This window comes from Haematobia irritans, chromosome 1, assembly GCF_050003625.1.
Source record: "Haematobia irritans isolate KBUSLIRL chromosome 1, ASM5000362v1, whole genome shotgun sequence".
NCBI classification, from domain to species: domain Eukaryota; kingdom Metazoa; phylum Arthropoda; class Insecta; order Diptera; family Muscidae; genus Haematobia; species Haematobia irritans.
In genome coordinates, this window is record NC_134397.1 from 267,920,937 (window position 1) to 267,943,031 (window position 22,095).

At 34.5% G+C, this 22,095-nt stretch overlaps 4 protein-coding genes and 1 long non-coding RNA gene across 6 annotated transcripts; 2 read left to right on the plus strand and 3 right to left on the minus strand.

Annotated features, from left to right (window-relative positions):
* Window positions 1–5,453: 5,453 nt before the first annotated feature.
* Ssadh (succinic semialdehyde dehydrogenase) lies at window positions 5,454–7,583 on the plus strand. 2 transcript variants are annotated; one of them, XM_075293199.1, is made up of 4 exons: window positions 5,454–5,691; window positions 5,747–6,012; window positions 6,079–6,367; window positions 6,427–7,583. In XM_075293199.1, the coding sequence occupies exons 2-4, from the start codon at window positions 5,788–5,790 to the stop codon at window positions 7,371–7,373; spliced, it is 1,461 nt and encodes a 486-aa protein (XP_075149314.1). In that variant the 5' UTR covers window positions 5,454–5,691; window positions 5,747–5,787; the 3' UTR covers window positions 7,374–7,583. The 2 variants fall into 2 exon arrangements, with proteins under 2 accessions (XP_075149314.1, XP_075149311.1); XM_075293196.1 differs by having other exon boundaries at window positions 5,454–6,012.
* Window positions 7,584–11,970: 4,387 nt separating this feature from the next.
* On the plus strand, window positions 11,971–13,176 carry RPA2 (Replication protein A2). Its single transcript, XM_075293269.1, has 3 exons — window positions 11,971–12,124; window positions 12,181–12,823; window positions 12,883–13,176. Exons 1-3 carry the CDS (start codon window positions 12,112–12,114, stop codon window positions 12,959–12,961), a joined length of 735 nt encoding a protein of 244 aa, XP_075149384.1. The 5' UTR covers window positions 11,971–12,111; the 3' UTR covers window positions 12,962–13,176.
* A 1,202-nt stretch (window positions 13,177–14,378) lies between these two features.
* Window positions 14,379–15,091, minus strand: roh (reduction of Rh1). The gene is made up of 3 exons (XM_075293321.1): window positions 14,944–15,091; window positions 14,643–14,840; window positions 14,379–14,582 (listed from the first exon to the last, which is right to left on the minus strand). Exons 2-3 carry the CDS (start codon window positions 14,818–14,820, stop codon window positions 14,515–14,517), a joined length of 246 nt encoding a protein of 81 aa, XP_075149436.1. The 5' UTR covers window positions 14,821–14,840; window positions 14,944–15,091; the 3' UTR covers window positions 14,379–14,514.
* A 3,082-nt stretch (window positions 15,092–18,173) lies between these two features.
* LOC142223052 (uncharacterized) lies at window positions 18,174–20,445 on the minus strand. The gene is made up of 2 exons (XM_075292951.1): window positions 19,825–20,445; window positions 18,174–19,054 (listed from the first exon to the last, which is right to left on the minus strand). Coding segments are annotated over exons 1-2 (357 nt in total). The 5' UTR covers window positions 20,181–20,445; the 3' UTR covers window positions 18,174–19,053.
* Window positions 19,308–19,817, minus strand: LOC142223065 (uncharacterized). Its single transcript, XR_012718537.1, has 2 exons — window positions 19,579–19,817; window positions 19,308–19,521 (listed from the first exon to the last, which is right to left on the minus strand). It is a non-coding gene; the product is annotated as an uncharacterized LOC142223065 (long non-coding RNA).
* Window positions 20,446–22,095: the final 1,650 nt, after the last annotated feature.

A 22,095-nucleotide genomic window follows, 5' to 3' on the forward strand; every position in this document is an offset into this window, starting at 1 on the left:
CTTCAATGTAGGTTGAGTAATCTTTAATATCACTTTTTTAATATTTTTGTAGTGTAACATGTTAAATAACAACTTTTTATTCAGGACATAAACATTGAAATAGTTCCCTTGTTTTCTGTGTACTAGACATCACTTCTTCCTTTAATGAATTACAAAGAAGCAATTTACCAATACCTATCTACACTAAAAGAAATTTCTACCTTCCCTTAAACATTTTGTTATTGATTCCAAGCCAAAGCAACTGCTTATTTAAAATTAATACATTTTAGGGACCTATCTATCTTAAAATGTACACTGAAAAAAATTAGACCTAATTAATTAAATTTTAGGACAAGGAATTTCCACAATATAATAAAGACAAATCTCTTTAAAGTAAAGAAATTTTAATTGAAAGAAAGTAAATAATAATATTATTATAAATTGTATTCTATAAATATAGGACACGAACCTTTAAAATTTGCGTCCCTCCAACAATAATAATCCAAAGAAATTGTTAAAACGTCTTTAGCGCTATATGAAGTTCAAGATAGATATAATTTAAGAAAAATTTACTCATTAAAGTTATTTCTGAACTCAATTTAAGTAAACTTCACCCATTTCAGAAAAACATGAACTATTTTCAATTTCAGTAAAATAGTGTACTTCATTTGTTTAAATTTTTTCTCATTTTTAGTTCACATCACTGAAGTATACAAAAAAATTAAAATAACAAAAATGTTCTCACATTTGGCAAAAGTTAACTAAAATCTAAAAAATAGTTTTTTATTTGATATTTGGTAGACCTTTTTGTTAAATAATAAATTCATTCGACATGAATTTATTAAAATCAAAAAATTTCCGTGGCACTCAATTTTTTTGCACATTATTTTTAAGTGCAAGCATATAATCTACATAAACTAGAATACCATGTTTGGGGCATATATGTTAATCTCGATGCAAAAATATATTTATATGGATTTTTTTTTATAAACATATATGTGTAGAAACGTCAGAATAGAGAAAAAATAAAGATGACGATGGAAATAGATAACGAAAGGCATCAACGTAACACAGTGAGAAATTTAAATGAGAATGGTGTTCTGCTTGAGAGACACATTTTTTATGCTGATAAGTGGGTTTGCTCATCAACATCAAAAATTTTAATTGCTTATAAAGGGTGATTTGTTAAGAGCTTGATAACTTTTTTTTTAAAAAAAACGCATAAAATTTGCAAAATCTCATCGGTTCTTTATTTGAAACGTTAGATTGGTCCATGACATTTACTTTTTGAAGATAATTTCATTTAAATGTTGACCGCGGCTGCGTCTTAGGTGGTCCATTCGGAAAGTCCAATTTTGGGCAACTTTTTCGAGCATTTCGGCCGGAATAACCCGAATTTCTTCGGAAATGTTGTCTTCCAAAGCTGGAATAGTTGCTGGCTTATTTCTGTAGACTTTAGACTTGACGTAGCCCCACAAAAAATAGTCTAAAGGCGTCAAATCGCATGATCTTGGTGGCCAACTTACCGGTCCATTTCTTGAGATGAATTGTTCTCCGAAGTTTTCCCTCAAAATGGCCATAGAATCGCGAGCTGTGTGGCATGTAGCGCCATCTTGTTGAAACCACATGTCAACCAAGTTCAGTTCTTCCATTTTTGGCAACAAAAAGTTTGTTAGCATCGAACGATAGCGATCGCCATTCACCGTAACGTTGCGTCCAACAGCATCTTTGAAAAAATACGGTCCAATGATTCCACCAGCGTACAAACCACACCAAACAGTGCATTTTTCGGGATGCATGGGCAGTTCTTGAACGGCTTCTGGTTGCTCTTCACTCCAAATGCGGCAATTTTGCTTATTTACGTAGCCATTCAACCAGAAATGAGCCTCATCGCTGAACAAAATTTGTCGATAAAAAAGCGGATTTTCTGCCACTGATTTTGGTAATAAAATTCAATGATTTGCAAGCGTTGCTCGTTAGTAAGTCTATTCATGATGAAATGTCAAAGCATACTGAGCATCTTTCTCTTTGACACCATGTCTGAAATCCCACGTGATCTGTCAAATACTAATGCATGAAAATCCTAACCTCAAAAGAATCACCCTTTACCTAAACATTATTCAATTTGCACATTAAAGTGTTTATTCGGAGCCTTAAAAAATATATGCTTAGGATGAAACACAAAATAGGTTTGCACAGTACAAACAATTCGTTGTTTGTACAAATTCTGAAAATTTATATGCTTGTAGCAGAAAATGTTTGGGATTATATGTTACAGATGTATTTTATTATTTTTTTATTTTGAGGTGTATTTGTTTTGGGGCAGAATCGATCCCTGATGATTTTTGGTAGTAATCGGATTAAATTTAGATATAGCCCTCATATATGTATATATTTTGCCCGATGTGACCCCACTTATAGACCCCAGTCCAGAGTTTCACATTGACTTGCTTCAAATTTTCAGAGTTCTGCCTTAATTTACTTGAAATTATGAACAAGGAGTAAAATTGTCAGTATCGTTTCCAATTTGGTTGAAACTGGTGCTCAACTGTGCAGAGTGTTGATTTCACTATGACCATCAATTTGGCCTTCGCTCGTCTGGTAGATAATTTACCAAATTTTGTAATTACGGCATATAGTTAGCAATGTGGTTTATTTCAGAATGCCATTAATTACTGATTAATCACCTGTGTGACTGATATTTATACCCTTCACCACTACTGTGGTACAGGGTATAATAAGTTTGTGCATTTGTATGTAACGCCAAGAAGGAAAAGTCTGAGACCAATCGTTTAGTATACCGATTGTCTTAGAATTAAATTCTGAGTCGATTTAGCGATGTCCGTCTGTCTGTCCGTCTGTCTGTCTGTTGGTGTATTTTTGTGTGCAAAGTACAGCTCGCAGGTTTAGTCCGATTGTCCAAAAATTTGGTATAGGGTCCTGTTTCGGCTCAAAGACGATCCCTATTGATTTTGGAAAAAATCGGTTCCGATTTAGATATAGCTGCCATATATATTTTTCACCGATCTGGTCATAATTGGCGTGTATATTAACCGATCTTCCTCAAATTCCGTACATCTGAATATTTTATGAGTCTCGAAAAACTTGCAAAATATCAGCCAAATTGGTTCAGATTTAGATATAGCTCCCATATATAGCTTTCGCCCGATTTTCACTCATTTGCCCACAGAGGCCAATTTTTTGCTACGATTTAATTGAAATTTTGCACAGGGATTAGAATTAGCATTGTAACTATGCGTGCCAAATTTGGTTGAAATCGGTTCAGATTTAGATATATCTCCCATATATAGCTTTCGCCCGATTTACACTCATATGACCACAGAGGCCAATATTTAACTCCGATTTAGTTGAAATTTTGCACAGGGAGTAGAATTAGCATTGTAGCTTTGCGTGCCAAATGTGGTTGACATCGGTTCAGATTTAGATATAGCTCCCATATATATGTTTTTCTGATTTCGACAAAAATGGTCAAAATACCAACATTTTCCTTGTTAAATCGCCACTGCTTAGTCGAAAAGTTGTAAAAATGACTCTAATTTTCTTAAACTTCTAATACATATATATAGAGCGATAAATTATAAATAAACTTTTGCGAAGTTTCCTTAAAATTGCTTCAGATTTAAATGTTTCACATATTTTTTTACTAATATTGTGTTCGCAGCTGTTAACTCGTAATACAACCGAGTTTTTCCGTCGATATGTGACAATGGATGAAACATGGTTCCATCACTACACTCCTGAGTCCAATCGAGTGGACAGCGACCGGTGAAGCGACTCCGAAGCGTGGAAAGACAAAAGTCCGCTGGCCTATGTTTTTTGGGATGCGCATGGAATAATTTTTATCGATTATCATGATAAGGGAAAAACCATCAACAGTGACTATTATATGGCGTTATTGGAGCGTTTGAAGGTCGAAATCGCGGCAAAACGGCCCCATATGAAGAAGAAAAAAGTGTTATTCCACCAAGACAACGCACCGTGCCACAAGTCATTGAGAACGATGGCAAAAATTCATGAATTGGGCTTCGAATTGCTTCCCCACCCAACGTATTCTCTAGATCTGGTCCCAACGACTTTTTCTTATTCTCAGACCTCAAAAGGATGCTCGCAGGGAAAAAATTTGGCTGCAATGAAGAGGTGATCGCCGAAACTGAGGCCGATTTTGAGGCAAAACCGAAGGAGTACTACCAAAGTGGTATCAAGAAATTGGAAGGTCGTTATAATCGTATGGCTCTTGAAGGGAACTATGTTGAATATTTATTTATTTATTTATTGTTTATTTTAATCATACAGTAAATGTATGATAAAAAAAGGGAAAAGTAGCATTGGTTGCTAAGGCCATCAGCTACTATGTTGAATAATAAAAACGAATTTTGACAAAAAAATGTGTTTTTCTTCGTTAGACCGGGGACTTATCAGCCAACTTGTTAGATTTGAAATCCCCTTTTTATAAGGCAAATGTCATTTGAAATGTGGATAAAGTGGATTTGAGAGTATAACGTTAATGTACACTCAGAGGTCTATGACCACAACAAACAAGTCTTGAAGTTTCGCAACCATGGTTTCCAATTTATAAAAATTTGACAGTTTTTTTTTAACCCAATTTCCGTAAAACTTTAATTTGGCTAAAACAACAAATATCTGGGAGTTATTGTAAGACAATAAAAGCAATATATTAAGAAATCCTTTTATATATTTATGTTAAAGAATCTTAAATTAAGACATACAATATATTAAGAAATCCTTTTATATATTTATGTTAAAGAATCTTAAATTAAGACATACAGCATACACAATATTTTCTGTTCGTATTTACAAGTGCTTAAGAACATAATGTGGTGGAATATACAAAAAAAAAATTTTTTTGTTTGAAAATCTTTGGGTAACATTTTAGAACTTAAACATTTTACAAATTGTTGTTCGATTCGACCAAGAATTTCAAACCGCTGTTTTTGATTACTTCTTTCGATGAGTGGAATGTTTTTAATGGCGGCAAACAATATATATTTTTTAACATGACTTAATTAATTTACGATCCCTGAAATATTCTTAAAGCCGCAAAATATCATCAAATGGTGCCTTCCCCTCTTCAGCAAACTTTTTGCTGGTTTATGATATAGTTCAACCGTGTCGAGCGCATTGCAGTAGATAAAGATTATAAGAAACTCTGACAACACAAACATATTTTTGGTTTCTTATATGCGTTATTTATTATAAACAATTATTGTTCATAAGAAAAAGAAAGTACGGTGTGGTTTTACTAACTTTCTTATATGCCTATTTTTCTTATATGAGATGTACTTATATCCGTTACCCTTGGTACAAATTGATCCAACTGATATGTTGAACGATAAAACTTTTTCCATGAGAATTCCCATAGAATTTTGAGCAATATGGAATCATATGTTTTGCCTTTAACTTTCATAAGTCTCTCTCTCACTATTTGTCGTATTCTCTGTTATCTTTGTGTATGGGTGTCAGGGGGTGACAACTTCCCCACATACAAAATTTATAGCACGGCAATTGAAATTTATTAAAATTAATAGAACAAATCAGCGAGAACCAGATAAGTCATTTGATTCCCAATAACAACATAGCAAGTGTGCAAATTACTTGGCGAGCATTTTACGTAGAACATAACGAACATTTGGTAGCAAATCAATAGAGAACAAAAGCTAACACAAATTTCAGGCAAAAGAAAGGATATACATCTTATAGATTGAATAATCAATAATGTTACGTTTAGGGACGCAAATATTTGTTAAAAACCAACTGCAAATTCGCGGTATGTCTTCATTATTGCTTTCGAAGGGTTTGATTGATGGCAAATGGGTTCCAGCCAGCAGTGGGGAGCAATTCGAGGTTAAAAATCCAGCTAATGGAAAAGTTATAGGCACAGTTCCTAATATGAATGCTACGGATGCTCAAATGGCTATAGACGCCGCTAAAAGAGCATTCTATTCCAACGAATGGTCGGCGCTATCGGCCAAACAACGATCCCAACTGTTAAAGGTAACTGCATATATATAACAAATAAAAATAGTGGAAATAAATTTCGTCCATCATAACCTACTTTAGAATTGGTATCATCTTATTGAAAAGAATACACAAGAAATTGCTGAAATTATGACAGCTGAGTCAGGAAAGCCAATTAATGAGTCGAAAGGAGAAGTCGTTTATGGCAATTCATTTATGGAATGGTTTGCCGAGGAAGCAAGGCGTATATATGGAGAAATTGTACCGGCTCCAGTGCCAAATAGGGAACTGATTGTCATGAAACAACCACTGGGAGTTGCTGCTCTTATAACTCCATGGAATTTTCCATTGGCCATGATTACTCGTAAGGCTGCAGCAGCTCTGGCCGCAGGTAAGTGCATATCTATGTGTTTCGGTATCACACAAATGACTACCACTATTATTAAACAGGTTGTACAGTTGTAATAAAACCAGCAGAGGATACACCCTTAACTGCCTTGGCTGTAGCAAAACTTGCTCAAGATGCTGGAATACCCAATGGAGTTGTTAATGTTGTAACTACAAACAAAGCGGCACCTATTGGAGATCTTTTTTGCAAAAGTCCTGATGTTCATGGAATTTCTTTTACTGGTTCCACCGAAGTGGGTAAAATCCTATATCGTCAATCTGCCGACGGCGTAAAGAAAATATCCCTTGAATTAGGTGGTAATGCTCCATTTATAGTCTTTGATTCAGCAAATGTCGAAAAGGCAGTTGAGGGGGCTATGGCTTCGAAATTTCGTAATTGTGGTCAAACTTGCGTTTCGGCAAATCGATTCTTTGTCCAAGAAGGAATTTATGATAAATTCGTTTCTGCATTGAAAAGTCGAGTGGAATCCTTGAAAATTGGAAACGGCGATAGTGCAGATACACAAATTGGACCTTTAATCAACACAATGCAATACAACAAAATTTGTGGCTTTGTTGACGATGCGCGTAGTAAAAACTGCAATGTAATATCCGGTGGTAGACCATTAAAAGATTTGGGTGAGCTATTCTATGCCCCTACAATCATAACTGATCTCTCACCAGAGGCGAAAATATACACAGAAGAAGTGTTTGGGCCTATTGTTTCGATTATTAAATTTAAGACTGAAGAAGAAGCTCTAAAAATTGCAAATTCCTCTCAACGTGGTTTAGCTGGGTACTTTTTCAGTGAGGACATTCAACAAGTATTCCGAGTCGCAAGACGCCTCGAAGTCGGTATGGTTGGTGTCAACGAAGGTCTCATATCTGCGGCAGAAGCTCCATTCGGAGGCGTAAAGGAATCTGGTATAGGGCGTGAAGGATGTCATCATGGAATTGACGAGTACACCGAAATAAAATACATCTGTCTGGGCAACTTGAAATATAATTAAATATTACAAAGAAGTTGAATAGTCGTAATATATGTAGAACCGCACCGCAACAGCTTTAAGATAATTAAATATATCAAAGTCTTCCACAATGTAAACATTAAATCGTTGTATCCTTATATTTATTTTTAGTTTTACCATGTAAATTATGTTGCAAATAGCCAGTTTAAGTGTAAAAAAAAATAAAGAAAATGCAGACATACATCAAGCAAATTCCAAAAAAAGAGATTATTTCCCAGTCCTGGAGTGTATTAGTAGGAAAATACCAAATACATACTCAGTAACACTTTGTTTCTAAAAATGTTTTAATTCAGTTATATTGAAAGAAAAATCCAAATTATAAAATCAACATATTAAATCGATCTTTCGAAGACCCCAATCTAAAACGAGTTAATAGTGTCAAAAGTTTAGTTTACTTACAACTTGAATCATGATGGGATGATCAAAATGCAATGATGACAAAACAAATTTAATACATTTCTGCTGCATTCTCTCCACTCTGGTTATCAGTGAAATAGTTTTTGAACTCTAAACAAATTGATCATACTCCACTTTCGAACGTTTTAACCGTCCAGGAACTCAACTTACATCAATGTTTATAATTGAATAATACACCCAAAAATATAAACTCTGGACGCATCCCACGTTAGTGGCACAGTTCATCCAAGATAAAAATGGATAACACAGTACAGTACAGTACTACAAGAACAACAACAGTAGAAGACTTTTTACAAAAGAAAGATTTCAAATATCCATAATTATAATTTTGATTGCAATTTCAATGTTCGCGTATAATGACGGGCACTGTGTTCGGTTTTGCAGTTAATAAGATTTTTTGAATAATTAAAATGAAAAACGTATTAAAAAACAAAGTGGATATCACTGGTATATTAGGGATGCCGTCGTTTGACCTCTTCAATAATTTTGCGGGATTCAGCAAAATTAATGCGCTTTACAGACTATCAGTTATTCCGGACGACAGTGCTCGTGTCGAACAAATCCCATATATTGTGCACATTATAAGTTAAGTCCGACGGCATAATCGATACTGCTGCATGTTTATGGGATCGATAACACATTTACCGATTATTTAGTCATCGCCGACAAGTCGTATCGATCCGACACATTGTAAGATTCTTTACAAACACCGACATTCCGTCCGGAATAACTGATAGTCTGTAAAGCGCATAAAGTGTCGCACTCAGTGTACTTCTGTCAAATTCCGTTGCTCTTATATGACGTTCTCACCAAGCATGTTTTGGGGTTTGAAATGTTTTCCCCAAGGTATATTTAGGAAGGTAGTTTCAAGCTATCAGATGATTACAATTTTTTCATTTGAGCAGAACTTTGATTGTCGGTATCTGCTTACCCTGCCAGCATTTCAATGTTCCATTTCATCCTCATCGCTACCACAGACTCGTAAGTGACACTGCAACAATCGCCAGCTGTGATAGTATTTTGCCATCACTATTCGCATGAAAGTATTTTGCCATCACTATTGTTACAAGAGCCATTTTATATTTTGTGAAACACCAAGCGCAACTGGCTTATTATAATTTATTTCAATGAAAACGAAAATAAAGTGCTGAAAACATAGTTATTACGCTTAAAATTGTGAAAAGTAAATTGGTGAACAATTTTTGACTTTCCAAATGGAATAAAGTGATAGTTTTTCAAATATTTTTCCAGACACGCTGCCTCCATTGGGAATAAAAGTACTGGCTGATAGATGCTACAACATTTAACTTACAACTTGTAACTCAACATCAATCTCCCATTAATGCATAAAAATGTGTTAAATGTGATGTGATAGCCGTATAAATGTTATATTTATGAGAATTTAAAAATGTTTCATAAAATTAATAAACATCTAAACAATCGTGTTTTACTTGACCACAATGATTCTTTTACAACTATCTTAAAATGCACTTTGTTTGATTGTTTGAAGGGGCTCTTATTGGCGTCCTTCTAAATGTATCCAGAAGGGCTCCTAATAATTGCACTCATGCGATACTTTTTTTTAGTAACTTGGCGTGGTACAACTTCTCAATAGTGACGGCGCTTTTCCGAGGAGTTTTGGATATCGTATACGACTGTTTTCGATGTTCGATGTTTCGAATATTGGCAGGGTAATGGCATAGCTAAAGGGGTTTTATGGGTTTTTCATCTCCCCCTACCAAATATTTCTTCAAATCATGATTATATATCATTGAATTAAATATTATGGTTTCTTCCCATCTATATGAATTTATTTTTTCTCTTTTTGAGGTATCTTCACAATGAGACCACATCGTAGTTTTTACCCCCTACGAAAATGTTGCCAATGTTTAATAGACAATAGTGACAAATAAAAATAAAAATTCAAAATAAAATTATTTTATACCAAAAATTTTGAATTTTCAATTTGCTTTAAATTTATGACAGAAAAGTATTAAAATAAATTATCCTCATAATTGATGGTAAGCATTACTTCTATTATTCTTGTAGACCGTATCGTATTTCGAAGCATACATCGATCATTTCCAGATTTTCTCTATTTTAAATTTCCAACTTGTTGAACATATTGTTCAACAAGTGAGAAATTTAATTCAAAGTTTCAATATGGCGACTGACATTTTTGTTTTTGTAATACTAAAACTACCTTACTAAATCTGCCTTGGTTTTCCCTTTATGAGCATTTCAAAACGAGTCGTTTTACCCATACAAAAATCAAGGAAAACTTGAGTTTTCCTCCAAAACTCGTCAATTTTATAATGTAAACTCACCTAATTTGGAATATGATCTGACTGAACATACTCTTTTCAAAATATATATCAAATTATTAAAATAAATTTCATAGAAAAAACGAATAAAAAAAGACTTTGCAGAACAGGGTGATTATGCTATGTTCCCATTGACCCGTTTTCCTCATTCGTTTTTCCAAAACATTTCACCGTGCACACTGAGTTGAGATGTTTTAGTTTGACAGTTGCCATTAAAACCACAAATTTCCATTTCCTCTAAATTCGAATATACGCACCGTTTGCGTATAAATACCGTGGTCGCCAAGGGAAAACATTTTTTAACTCACATCCCTTGTTATGTTAAATTTATAAGAAATTATAATTGTTTCATCAAATTAATAAACATCTAAACAATCGTGTTTTAATTGACCACAATGATTCTTTTAAAACTATCTTAAAATTTGAAGTGGCTATTATTGGCGTCGTTCTAAATTTATCTAAAAAGGCACCTAATAATTGCACTCATGCGAAACTTTTTTTGTAGTAACTTGGCATGGTACAACTTCGGTGCTTTTCCGACGAGTTTTGGACGTCGTATACGATTGTTTTCGACGTGGTGTGGATTCTCAGAAGTGTCATCAAATTCAAAAAATGTTGGCAGGGTGAATACAAATCATTGATATTTTTAATAAATTAATAAAATGATTTTAATTGTACAATGTTTTGGGATTTTTATTTAAACTCTCTGTAATCTAAACAGAGTATATGACAAATCTCTGAATTGAAAGCATTTAATGCTCGTGTCGAACATATCCCATATATTGTGCCCATTATAATGCGCTTTACAGACTATCAGTTATTCCGGACGGAATGTTGGTGAATCTTACAGTGTGTCAGATCGACACGACTTGTCGGCGATGACTAAATAATCGGTAAATGTGTTATCGATTCCATAAACATGCAGCAGTATGGATTATGCCTTCGGACTTAACTTATAATGTGCACAATATATGGGATATGTTCGACACGAGCACTGTCGTCCGGAATAAGTGATAATCTGTAATGCGCTTTACAGACTATCAGTTATTCCGGAAGACAGTTCTCGTGTCGAACATATTCCATATATTGTGCACATTATAAGTTAGGTCCGAAGACATAATCAATACTGCTGCATGTTTATGGGATCGATAACATATTTACCGATTATTTAGTCATCGCCGACAAGTCGTATCGATCCGACACACTGTAATGCGCTTTACAGACTATCAGTCATTCCGAACGGAATGTCGGTGTTTGTAAAGAATCTTACGGTGTGTCGGATCGATACGACTTGTCGGCGATGACTAAATAATCGGTAAATGTGTTATCGATCCCATAAACATGCAGCAGTATCGATTATGCTTTCGGACTTAACTTATAATGTGCACAATATTTGGGATATGTTCGACACGAGCACTGTCGTCCGGAATAACTGATAGTCTGTAAAGCGCATAAGATTATTTACAAACATCGACATTCCGTCCGGAATAACTGATAGTCGGTAAAGCACATAAAGGACATAAAGCGCATAATGCGCTTTACAGACTATCAGTTATACCGGACGGAATGTCGGTGTTTATAAAGAATCTTTCAGTGTGTCGGATCGATATGACTTGTCGGCGATGACTAAATAATCGGTAAATGTGTTATCGATTCCATAAACATGCAGCAGTATCGATTATGCCTTCGGACTTAACTTATAATGTGCACAATATATGGGATATGTTCGGCACGAGCACTGTCGTCCGGAATAACTGATAGTCTGTAAAGCGCATAAGAAGTTCTTCTGATGTTCGACAAATTTTTAAGTGTGATATCACTTAATTTTGCAAAATCGACGGCGTTGAATTCGAATAATTTTCTCGCCGTTGGCATTGTACGCTGGCCTATCAAAAACTTTTTGACAAAAAGGCGCTTACATTTATATACAAACAACGCGCAAACTTCCCCTAATTTCATCATCATCAGAATACTCAAAGATGAACGATACATGTAAGTAGACATCAGAAAATGTCTTGTATTTTTGTATCAGTTTAACAAATTTTTAGTTGGAGGCGAATTTAATGCAAATCAAACTACTGATGGAGCAGCTAGTGAGAAGAAAGCCGAGGGTATCGCCCCAGTGCTCATAAAACAAGTTCTGAATTCACCGGAAGGAAACTTTCAAATGTTCGAAATGAGTTTTAGTATGGTCTGCATCAAGGGAATTGTGAGAAACATTGATACCTCATCGACAAAGATAACCTATACACTTGAAGATAGTACTGGGCGCATTGAGGCCCACTACTGGCTGGAGGAGGGAGATTCTTTGAAAGCTCCAGACGTGATGCTTAATAAATATGCAACAGTTTATGGCAGCGTTCGATCCCAGGGAGGCCAGAAGACATTGATGGTCTTCAAAATGTTACCAGTGAATGATCCCAACGAAGTGGTCACACATATATTGGAAGTATTGAATGCACGATATAAGTCTGAAGAGTATGCTACTAAAGGTAGTAGCTATGATTTCAGCGGTGGGGTGAAATCTGCAAGCGATGGCGGTGGTTTTGGGGTTCAGGGTAGTAATGATTTAGGTTTAGATGGTAAAAACCTTGTCGTTTTCAAAGCTATCAAAGAACATATGTCCAACGATGGAATTAGTCGTGATGAACTAAAGCGGAAATTCACACAAATGAAGGAATCTGAATTAAAGTAAGTAGATATAAGACACCGCCGAAAATAATGATAAAACATTTCATTTAATTTTTTAGTGGCATTTTGGACTTTATGATTTCGGAGGGTCATATATATTCGAGCATTGACACAGATCATTTCCTCAGCACTGAATAAGATAGTAAGGCATTCCATGAGTATCTTCATCCCATACAGTGTTAAGTATATAAAAAAGGAAATCGACCGCCTATCTAAATAATAGCAATAGTCTTCTGTGTTGGCGATAAGTATTTTTTTTTATTTTGTTATTGAAGTCATCATTTTGTATTCCATAACTTGGATTAAGAACCTTTTCAATAAAATATGCGAAATTTGTTACTTTTTATAAACATCTTTAAAATGTCTTTACATTTCACGAAAATTTACAAATACAGTGTAACCTCTCAAACTTGGACACTCTGAAAACCGGAGACCTCCCAAAAGTGGGAGGTCTCGTTTATACCCACAGTGAGTTCTCTCACTGTGGTTATAAATGAACATTTCGAAATGTATGAATGGTATGCATTTTTGTAGTATATTATTGATTTCTTGTAGAACTTAACAATTAGTGTTGTTTTAACAAATTTAATGATACAAAACCTGCTCAACCAAAAATGACGCTGCGCCCCCCCAATTGGGAAGCTCTGGTATACACAATGCGAGTTTAGCCGCTAAAGTCGAAAATATCTACAAAAATATTGGAACTTTTTCGGCAAATTTTATTATAATGGAGAATAGTCTAAACCAACAATTGAAAAATATGAAATTAATCTATTTTTTAGAAACGGAAAAAATTATGAATGTTTTTTTTTAATCTTTTGGCGTTTCACTGAGCAATTTAAGGGCTTTATAGAATAGCAAATTTTGATAGAATCTTGTTGTACTAAAATGCAATCTATCTTTATGGTGTTTCTTAAATTGTACATCATAAACATATGTTATGTACTTCTTCAAAATCTTAGGCAACATTCCATTTTTAATTTTGAAGATAAATCCTCATTACAAGCTTCTGGTTTACTGATAGCCACCGCAAGATGTCCGTGAAAAATGGTTATTTCATCGCCATAATGCGAACTTAAAAACGACCTTTACTGCAACTACTAAAAAGTGCATCAATGATCTAATAATGGAGTTAATAAAAGTAACTCCAAGAATGCCACTTGTCATTCAATACTACTCAACTGAGGTTGAAGGCTAGGGTTTTAGTCTAAATCCAAAATATGGCTTATTTTCCCGACTCTTAAAATATAAATTAATTTATTATAGATGTTGGATTTCAGATTACTTTCAACTTACTTGTGAGAAAGGACAAATAGAGGAAAATCTGGGCAAGGATTATTCTCAGAAACAAAATCGGTCTTAGATAAATTAGTATTAGCTGTTAAGGTATAATACTGTATGATTCAATAAATAAATATTAATAACTGAACTAGTGGGATCTGTAATTACAAAAAGTAAAGTCGCAAGTAAGATATTCATTCAATATTCCAACATCAATTTTAAAATTTCCAAACATGCCAATCCTCAGAAGAAGTAAAATTAGATCTGTAGGAAATACTTGTTTTAAGTCCCACTTAAGGTTGACATTTATTTTTTCGGAAAAATATTCAAATCAAATTACACAAGTTGAAGAAAATCGCATGGCAAAAAAACTTGGTTCTCTCCATACACATATTATACTAAAGGATATTTTAGTGGTGTTCGGCATGTTCTTTAGCTTGTTGTTCAGCCCAAGCTTTCTTGTTTCCAGGGGAATTGGCTGGAATTAAAATGAGGTTAGAGTTATATTATCTAGCTTTTTTTTGGACATGCATCTTACCTAGTTTGCTAATCTTGTAGAAAACTGGAATGGACAAACCGAAGGCAATGAAGTAATAGCGCCAGATCCATTGGTTCTTGATGTAATGTTTCAAGGGGAATTGGGCAATTTTGGCCGAAAAGGTATATGGGAACTTCATGGGGTTGCCTACGGGCTTCTCAACAACTTTGTCAGCCATATTTGAGATTTGTTATATTTCTGCAAGGGCACAAAAAGAACAACACTATTATATTTTGACCAGTCGCTTGTTTAAAAATTATGTAATCCACAATTTTCCACACACAAAAAATCCTCTAAGTACCTCCAGTCAAGAAATTTGCAAAATGTCAATGTTCAATCTGAAGTTAGACGTAGTGTTGCATAATTGCGGGTACATAACTGTCATATATAAAGTACTTGATTAATGTCTCAAAAAGGACGTTTACACGGGAAAAATTAATAAATACAGTTCCGTGCCAATAATAGGTCTATTGGCGTACTTTTCCATTAAAAATTATCCGGTGAAAACTTGCAAAAGAGTAAAACCTGATTTTATAATAACTACAAATTATGGTGTAGCTAACAATTGGGATATATCTCAAAAAGTCGGATAGCGAAATTGTACAAATAAACTTATACTATGAACGGTGCATTATGCGCCGTCCAGACTATAAGTTTATCCGGACGACAGTTTTCATGTCAAAAATATCCCAGATATTGGCCACATTACAAGTTGATGACACAATCAATAATTCTGCTCGTTAATGTGATCGATAACACATTTATCGACTATTTAGTCAGGCCGACAATTCCTAGCGATTGACCACACTCTAAGATTCTTTACAAAAAGAGACATTCCGTCCGGAATAACTTATAGTCTGTCCCATTATCCATTATCGGCGGTGGCTGACACTAATTTATTGCCTCCTGTGGCGGCAGCTTGACGGCTAAGCCGATATAAATTTGTATATTCAGCGGCGGTCAATTATGAAGTTATCCGAATGGTAATGAGATTAGTTGTACAACAATCTTACAATCACATTTACATTTCATTCAAATTTTCTGAGCTAAATTTTTGCCAAATTTTTAATTTTGAGTCGAGATGAGTTGATATATTCGACGGCGCCGTCGCCTGACAAAAAAATGGTCAGCGGCGCGACTCGGCTCTGTCTCTGGTTTATAACTTTAAAATTGGTAATTAATGCGTTTTACAGACTATCAGTTATTCCGGACGGAATGTCGGTGTTTGTAAAAAATCTTCAGTGTGTCGGTTCGATACGACTTGTCGGCGATGACTAAATAATCGGTAAATGTGTTATCGATCCCATAAACATGCAGCAGTATCGATTATGCCTTCGGACTTAACTTATAATGTGCACAATATATGGGATATGTCCGACACGAGCACTGTCGTTCGGAATAACTGATAGTCTGTAAAGGCCGGTACTCTGTTTGTTGGTGCGAAAAAAGTTCCCCTAAATCATTGTTTCGCGTTGAAAAATGATAGTGTTGACAATATATTTTGAGGGGGAAAAAACAGCCATTTTGGGATTTTTTTGCGTTTATTTCGTCGAAATGTATTGACAACATCGCAGACTGTCACGAAATGATTACATATACATACGCAACTAGTTGCTCGATTTACACACACTCGCATACAAAATAAATAATTTGAAAAAGAAGAAGCAGGCGAAGTTATTTTACAAATATCTTTGGAATTAAAAAACTAATTTTACAGTGCTGCATTTTATTTTTTGGAACATAGCAATTAATTCTTGTGATTCCATTCATTGCTACCTCGGTACTATACATGTTGCTTGAAGTGCTAATGCTTGTTTGGAACATCAATTGCTGTGCCTCCTGTTGTTTCAATTATGTTTTGTGTTTATTATCCCGATGCCCAGTACAAATGAAACGATTGTAAAATATAATTCACCAAATAAAGCTTTTATTTTGTTAACATTTGTGTTTAAATTTCATATTATATAAATTATTTATATTCTACCATATAGTAGGGAGCGGCTAGATGTTGGTTGCTAGTTTATTATGGAAATACAACTCCATGTTAGTTTTATCAATCATCAGATTACATTTTTAAATAATAATCAGATCCACTTTTGTGTTATAAATTCACAAAAATCAGTTTAATAAATAAATTATTTCTTAATTCACATTGCAAATGGCGCCATGTTATGAAAATACTGAATACGCGAGTTACGTCAGTTTTTCAACTCGAAAAAAAAAAACAAAGTACCACAAATGGAAAAAATTTCGCTAGTTTTTCGCATGTTTTGGTTTTGTATGGAGTTTCAACGCGAAAACCGAACAGAGTACCGGCCTTAAAGCGCATAAAGGTGGGTACTATGTTTGTTGGCACGAAAATAACTTCACTTAACCATTCTTTCGCGTTGAAAAATGAGAGTGTTGACAATACATTTCGATCGAAGAAAACAGCTATTTTGGAGCTATTCCGCGTTTATTTCTCCGCAATTTAATTGACAACATCGCCAAATGTCATACTATTTTTACTTATACATACGCAGCAGCTGATTGTTTACATACACGCATTCATGATAATTGTTTTGAAAAGTGTTTTTCACCAGTTTTTGGATTGTTTTGCTAAAAAATCTCATACAGCACTGGACACTAATAATTGTAAAGAATAAAGCTCCAGCCGCTCTACTCCTGGTGTCTTACCACATTCTGCAACAGCTTTTACAACATGTGGTACATTGTCTTCTTCAGCTTTTCCAAATGGATACCGTCAATTTGTAACGCACATCAAAAAACATATAATTCCGGTGTTATGCAATCTTTTACATCATCCGCAGCAATGGGTTCATAATTCGTTCAGCAACAAACTTAATTCGTTGGTGTCCACAATATCTACATAATCACATTGCATTAACAGTGGACAAGAGTGTACTTATGCACATGCTGTTGCCGCCTCACTAGCAATTTCAACTCCAGTGGTCACCACCATAGTTCCCACAAAGGATAATAACGCCATTTCATTTGCCAATATTGTTACATCGGGGGGAACAACCAACTTAAGCCCATAACTCAAGTTCAAGGGTAGTTCCTAAGCCAAAGTCACTGTTCCCGACTTATATTTCGTCACAAAGGGATGTTAGTGTTCTATACCAGACTCTTCGTTGACTGAAATTAATACATTGAGAAGCAATTGGCTGGTTTACTGAAGGATGTTATACTCTCCCAATGTATAAGTTCCAATAACTATTTCAGTCACGTTATGAAATTCAACCAGTGTTTTGAATTGATAAAATGCTAGAATGCCGCTAACTGAAATTTAAAAGCCACAACGAAATTAAATCGTTTCATTCCAGCCTATCGCAATCATTTTGGACAAATGATGAATACAAGAAAATTATTTTGCTATTTAAATAAAAATTATTTAATTATTTACTATAAACATTTATTTTGGATATAACTTTGTTCAGAAAAATTTACTAATTTTATATTAAAAAGTATAAAACGTATAAGACCACACAATTACCTATACCCCGGTATATAAAAATAAGACAAGTTCGATTATAATTTTATTATGAGTTTTTATTAATTTGTACATTTATACACTAATTAAAGACCCTAGAACACAATGTTTTCTTTTCTGGATTATCAGCTTTCTTTCATTAATATTGTTATATTTAAAAATTTTTAATTATCATTTCTCATATTTAGCTTTCATGTTGTTTCCATTAAAAATTAAAATTGCATTAACATTTCTTTTGTTCAGTTCTCATTCATTTACGCCTCTTACACACAAAAAACGAGCTCGCTTAACAAATAGAAAAGGGAGCAATTACGAGGAGCGGTAAAATAATAAAAAAAATACGATTCATTTCTTTGTAAAAAAATGGGTGTTGAATGTAGAAGCACTGGGTTTACAGAGATAAGACGAAATCGTTTTTAAGCATATTTTAAAAAAGAAATCTTCATCGATTACATCTGCAGTATTATGACAATTAGCTTCTTCTACTTCTTCGTGTTCTGTGCAAACATTATGTTGCATAACATTAGTCAATTCTAAATTAGCAGGGGATGATGATAAATGGTGGCCTGGTTGTATCTCTACAATATGACGCTGATGGAATGCTATTGTTGCTGATGGCTGAAGCGATGATGGTACTGTTGTAATAGGCGGAGTTTCCAACGGGCACCGGTCGCCGATTGGAAACTCCTAGAAGACATTCCTTAGGGGTAAAATTTCACCCAGCCACTTCTTCGCCAGCAAAATCCAATTTAACAACATCACCTGGTAAACATTCCTCCACATCAACTTCATTCTCTGCCGTATTTATACGGTTCAATGTCATTGTAATATCTGGACCAGACTTAAGTCCCACGGTAGCTCCTGCTAAAGCCATTGTAGTGGTGGGAACAACAACATTCGATCCAGCTGCTGGTGATCCCTGCCAACATTTTTTGAATTTGGGGACTCTTTTGAGAATCCCCACTACGTCGAAAACAATCATATACGACATCAAAAACTCGTCGGAAAAGCGCCGTCACTATTGAGAAGTTGTACCACGCCAAGTTACTACAAAAATGTTTCGCATGAGTGCAATTATTAGGTGCCTTTATAGATCAATTTAGAACGACGCCAATAAGGGACCCTCCAAACAATCAGAAAAAGTGCATTTTAAGATAGTTGTAAAAGAATCATTGTGGTCGAGTAAAACACGTTTGTTTAGATATTTATTAATTTGATTAAACATTTACAAATTCTTAAAAATATAACATTTATACCACTATCACATTACATTTAACATAATTTTTGGCATTAATGATGATGTTGAGTTACAAGTAGCGAGTTACATGTTGCTGCGTCTATCAACCAGTGTTTTTATTCCATGGAGGCAGCGTGTCTGTAAAATATCTGAAAAACAATCACTTTATTCCATTTGGAAAATCACCAAATTGTTCACCAATATACCTTTCACAATTTTAAGCGTATAATCTATGTTTTCAGAACTTTATTTTCGTTTTTATTTAATTAAAATATAACAAGCTGGTTGCGCTTGGCGTTTCACAAAAAAAAAAATGGCTTTTTTAACAGTAGGGATGGCAAATTACTTGCATGTACTTTTTGATGTACCTTTTCATGATGGTTGAAGTGACATTTACGAGTCTGTGGTAACGATGAGGTTGAAATGGAACTTTGAAATGCTGGCAGGGATACTATTGTGGATGATTGTGAAACCACCATTGCATTAGTATTGCATTTGTATTACTAACGGCAGCAACAGTCGATATTGCATTTGAAGAATTAGTAATAGTGGCTAATGTTGGAGTAGTATTTGCTGCCACCCCAATGAGACCACTCACTACTTGGGCGGCCGTTGTATTTGGTTGTTGCAATACAATATTTGCGGTCACAGCCACTGTGGTGGTGGCAGGTGTTGAGGGTGCTATGTTGGAGTTGTTCACTGTAGCTGATGTAGTGGCTGCAATTGTGGGTGTCAGGGATGTGAGGGCAGATGCTACTGTGGCAGAAACGGCTACAGAACCAGATGCTGTTATATATGTTATATACATATAGCACTCCGTTATTTTTATTTCGTCAATCTAATTGCATTTTTAAATAACAACGCGAACCACTTTTGTATTCTAATTTAACACAAATCATTTGAATAAATCAATTATTTCTTAATTCACATTACAAATGGCGCCATGTTTTGAAACTAACTAATCTCAACATATGGAAGGATTTAAAGCCGACCTAATTAGGGACTATGCACTTTATGTCAGTTTTTCAACTCGAAAAAAACAAAGTACCACAAATGAAAAAATATTTCGGTAGTTTTTCGCATTTTTGGTTTTGTATGGGATTTCGCTTCGGAAACCGAACATAGTACCTACCTTAAGTCATTGAATATGAACCTTCCCAATAAACACAGGATGAGCGTTTTTCAAATGCAACAACTTTTCAGTTTGAAGGCCGGTATGCACCTCTAGCGAAAAATTTCATTCCCATAAGAAATGCATTGCTATTTATGCTTAAAGGCCGGTATGCACCTCTAGCGAAAAATTTCATTCCCATAAGAAATGCATTGCTATTTATGCTAACGAAATTTTCGGTAGCGTTCAATTTCGTAAGGTGGTACGCACCTCTAATGAAAATAACAGGGTTGTCAAAAGGATATTTTGGCAGCAAACATTTAAATTATTGCAATAATTGTGTGCGTAAAAGTTTTAAAAGGTCTGTTTCTGTATCAACAATTTATTTGAAAAATATTTGGAACATATATTAACAATTTTTAAAAGCGATTAGCTGGTTTAAAATTTGTGTACACAGCCCTGTTTTTTTGTTGTAGACTTAAATAAATTTTTGCTACCGAAAATTTCGCTAGAGGTGCATACCGGCCTTAACGAAATTTTCGGTAGCGCTCAATTTCGTAAGCTGGTACGCACCTCTAATGAAAATAACAGGGTTGTCAAATGCATATTTTGGCAGCAAACATTTAATTTATTACAATCATTGTGTGCGTAAAAGTTTTAAACGGTCTGTAAATAATAAACAATTTATTTGTGGAATATTTGGAACATATATTAAAAATTTTTAAAAGCGATTAGCTAGTTTAAAATTTGTGTACACAGCCCTGTTTTTTTGTTGTAGACTTAAATAAATTTTTGCTACCGAAAATTTCGCTAGAGGTGCATACCGGCCTTTAACTGAAAAATTCAGCAGTTAAAACTGACATATGGAATATAGGCAAAATGACAGATATGTTCATAGTGCGGTTTAAAAGTTCGTTAGCTAACGAACCACTAACGGAGCTTCATGAAAATGGGGGTTATTATTATGACTACAAACATGTTTGACGGACAGACTGAGTCTCACTCAGGGACCGATTTTGGAGCACCATGTACCCTGTTGAGGGTATAAATATACATACCCCCTCCACAAGCGCTCTCATTGTAGTCCATTTCAGGAACATACACCTCCTTGGCGTACTCACAAGCGCCAACGTCGTAGTCGTCTTCCATGTACACTTCCATTTTTAAAGTTTTTAATTAATTTTTTTAAGTTTCTTTAATTCAACGTGCAACTTGCATTTAAATACCGTTATCTCATAGAAATAAAAAGGCGCTCCACCGTGTGTATCAATAAAAAAATCGATTTTCGATATTAATCGAAATTAATTAAATTTCGAAAATCGAGAATAAAAATGTACATAAAATTGTACAGATTACACAATTGTACAATAGCAGGTTTTAAAACGAAATTATTTAATTTAAATAAAGCAATAAAGAAGCTAAATGTTATGTGTATTTGTATTAAAAAACAAGAGATAACTTGATTTAGAAGCGCAAATTGATGGTGGAAAGTATGACTGAGTTGAACCCAAACGAATCAACTGAAATCGTGAATCGTGGAAAATGTTGAACAACAAATTACTTCAGTCAATTTTGGTATTTTGATCATGATAATACAGAAATCAAAGAAATA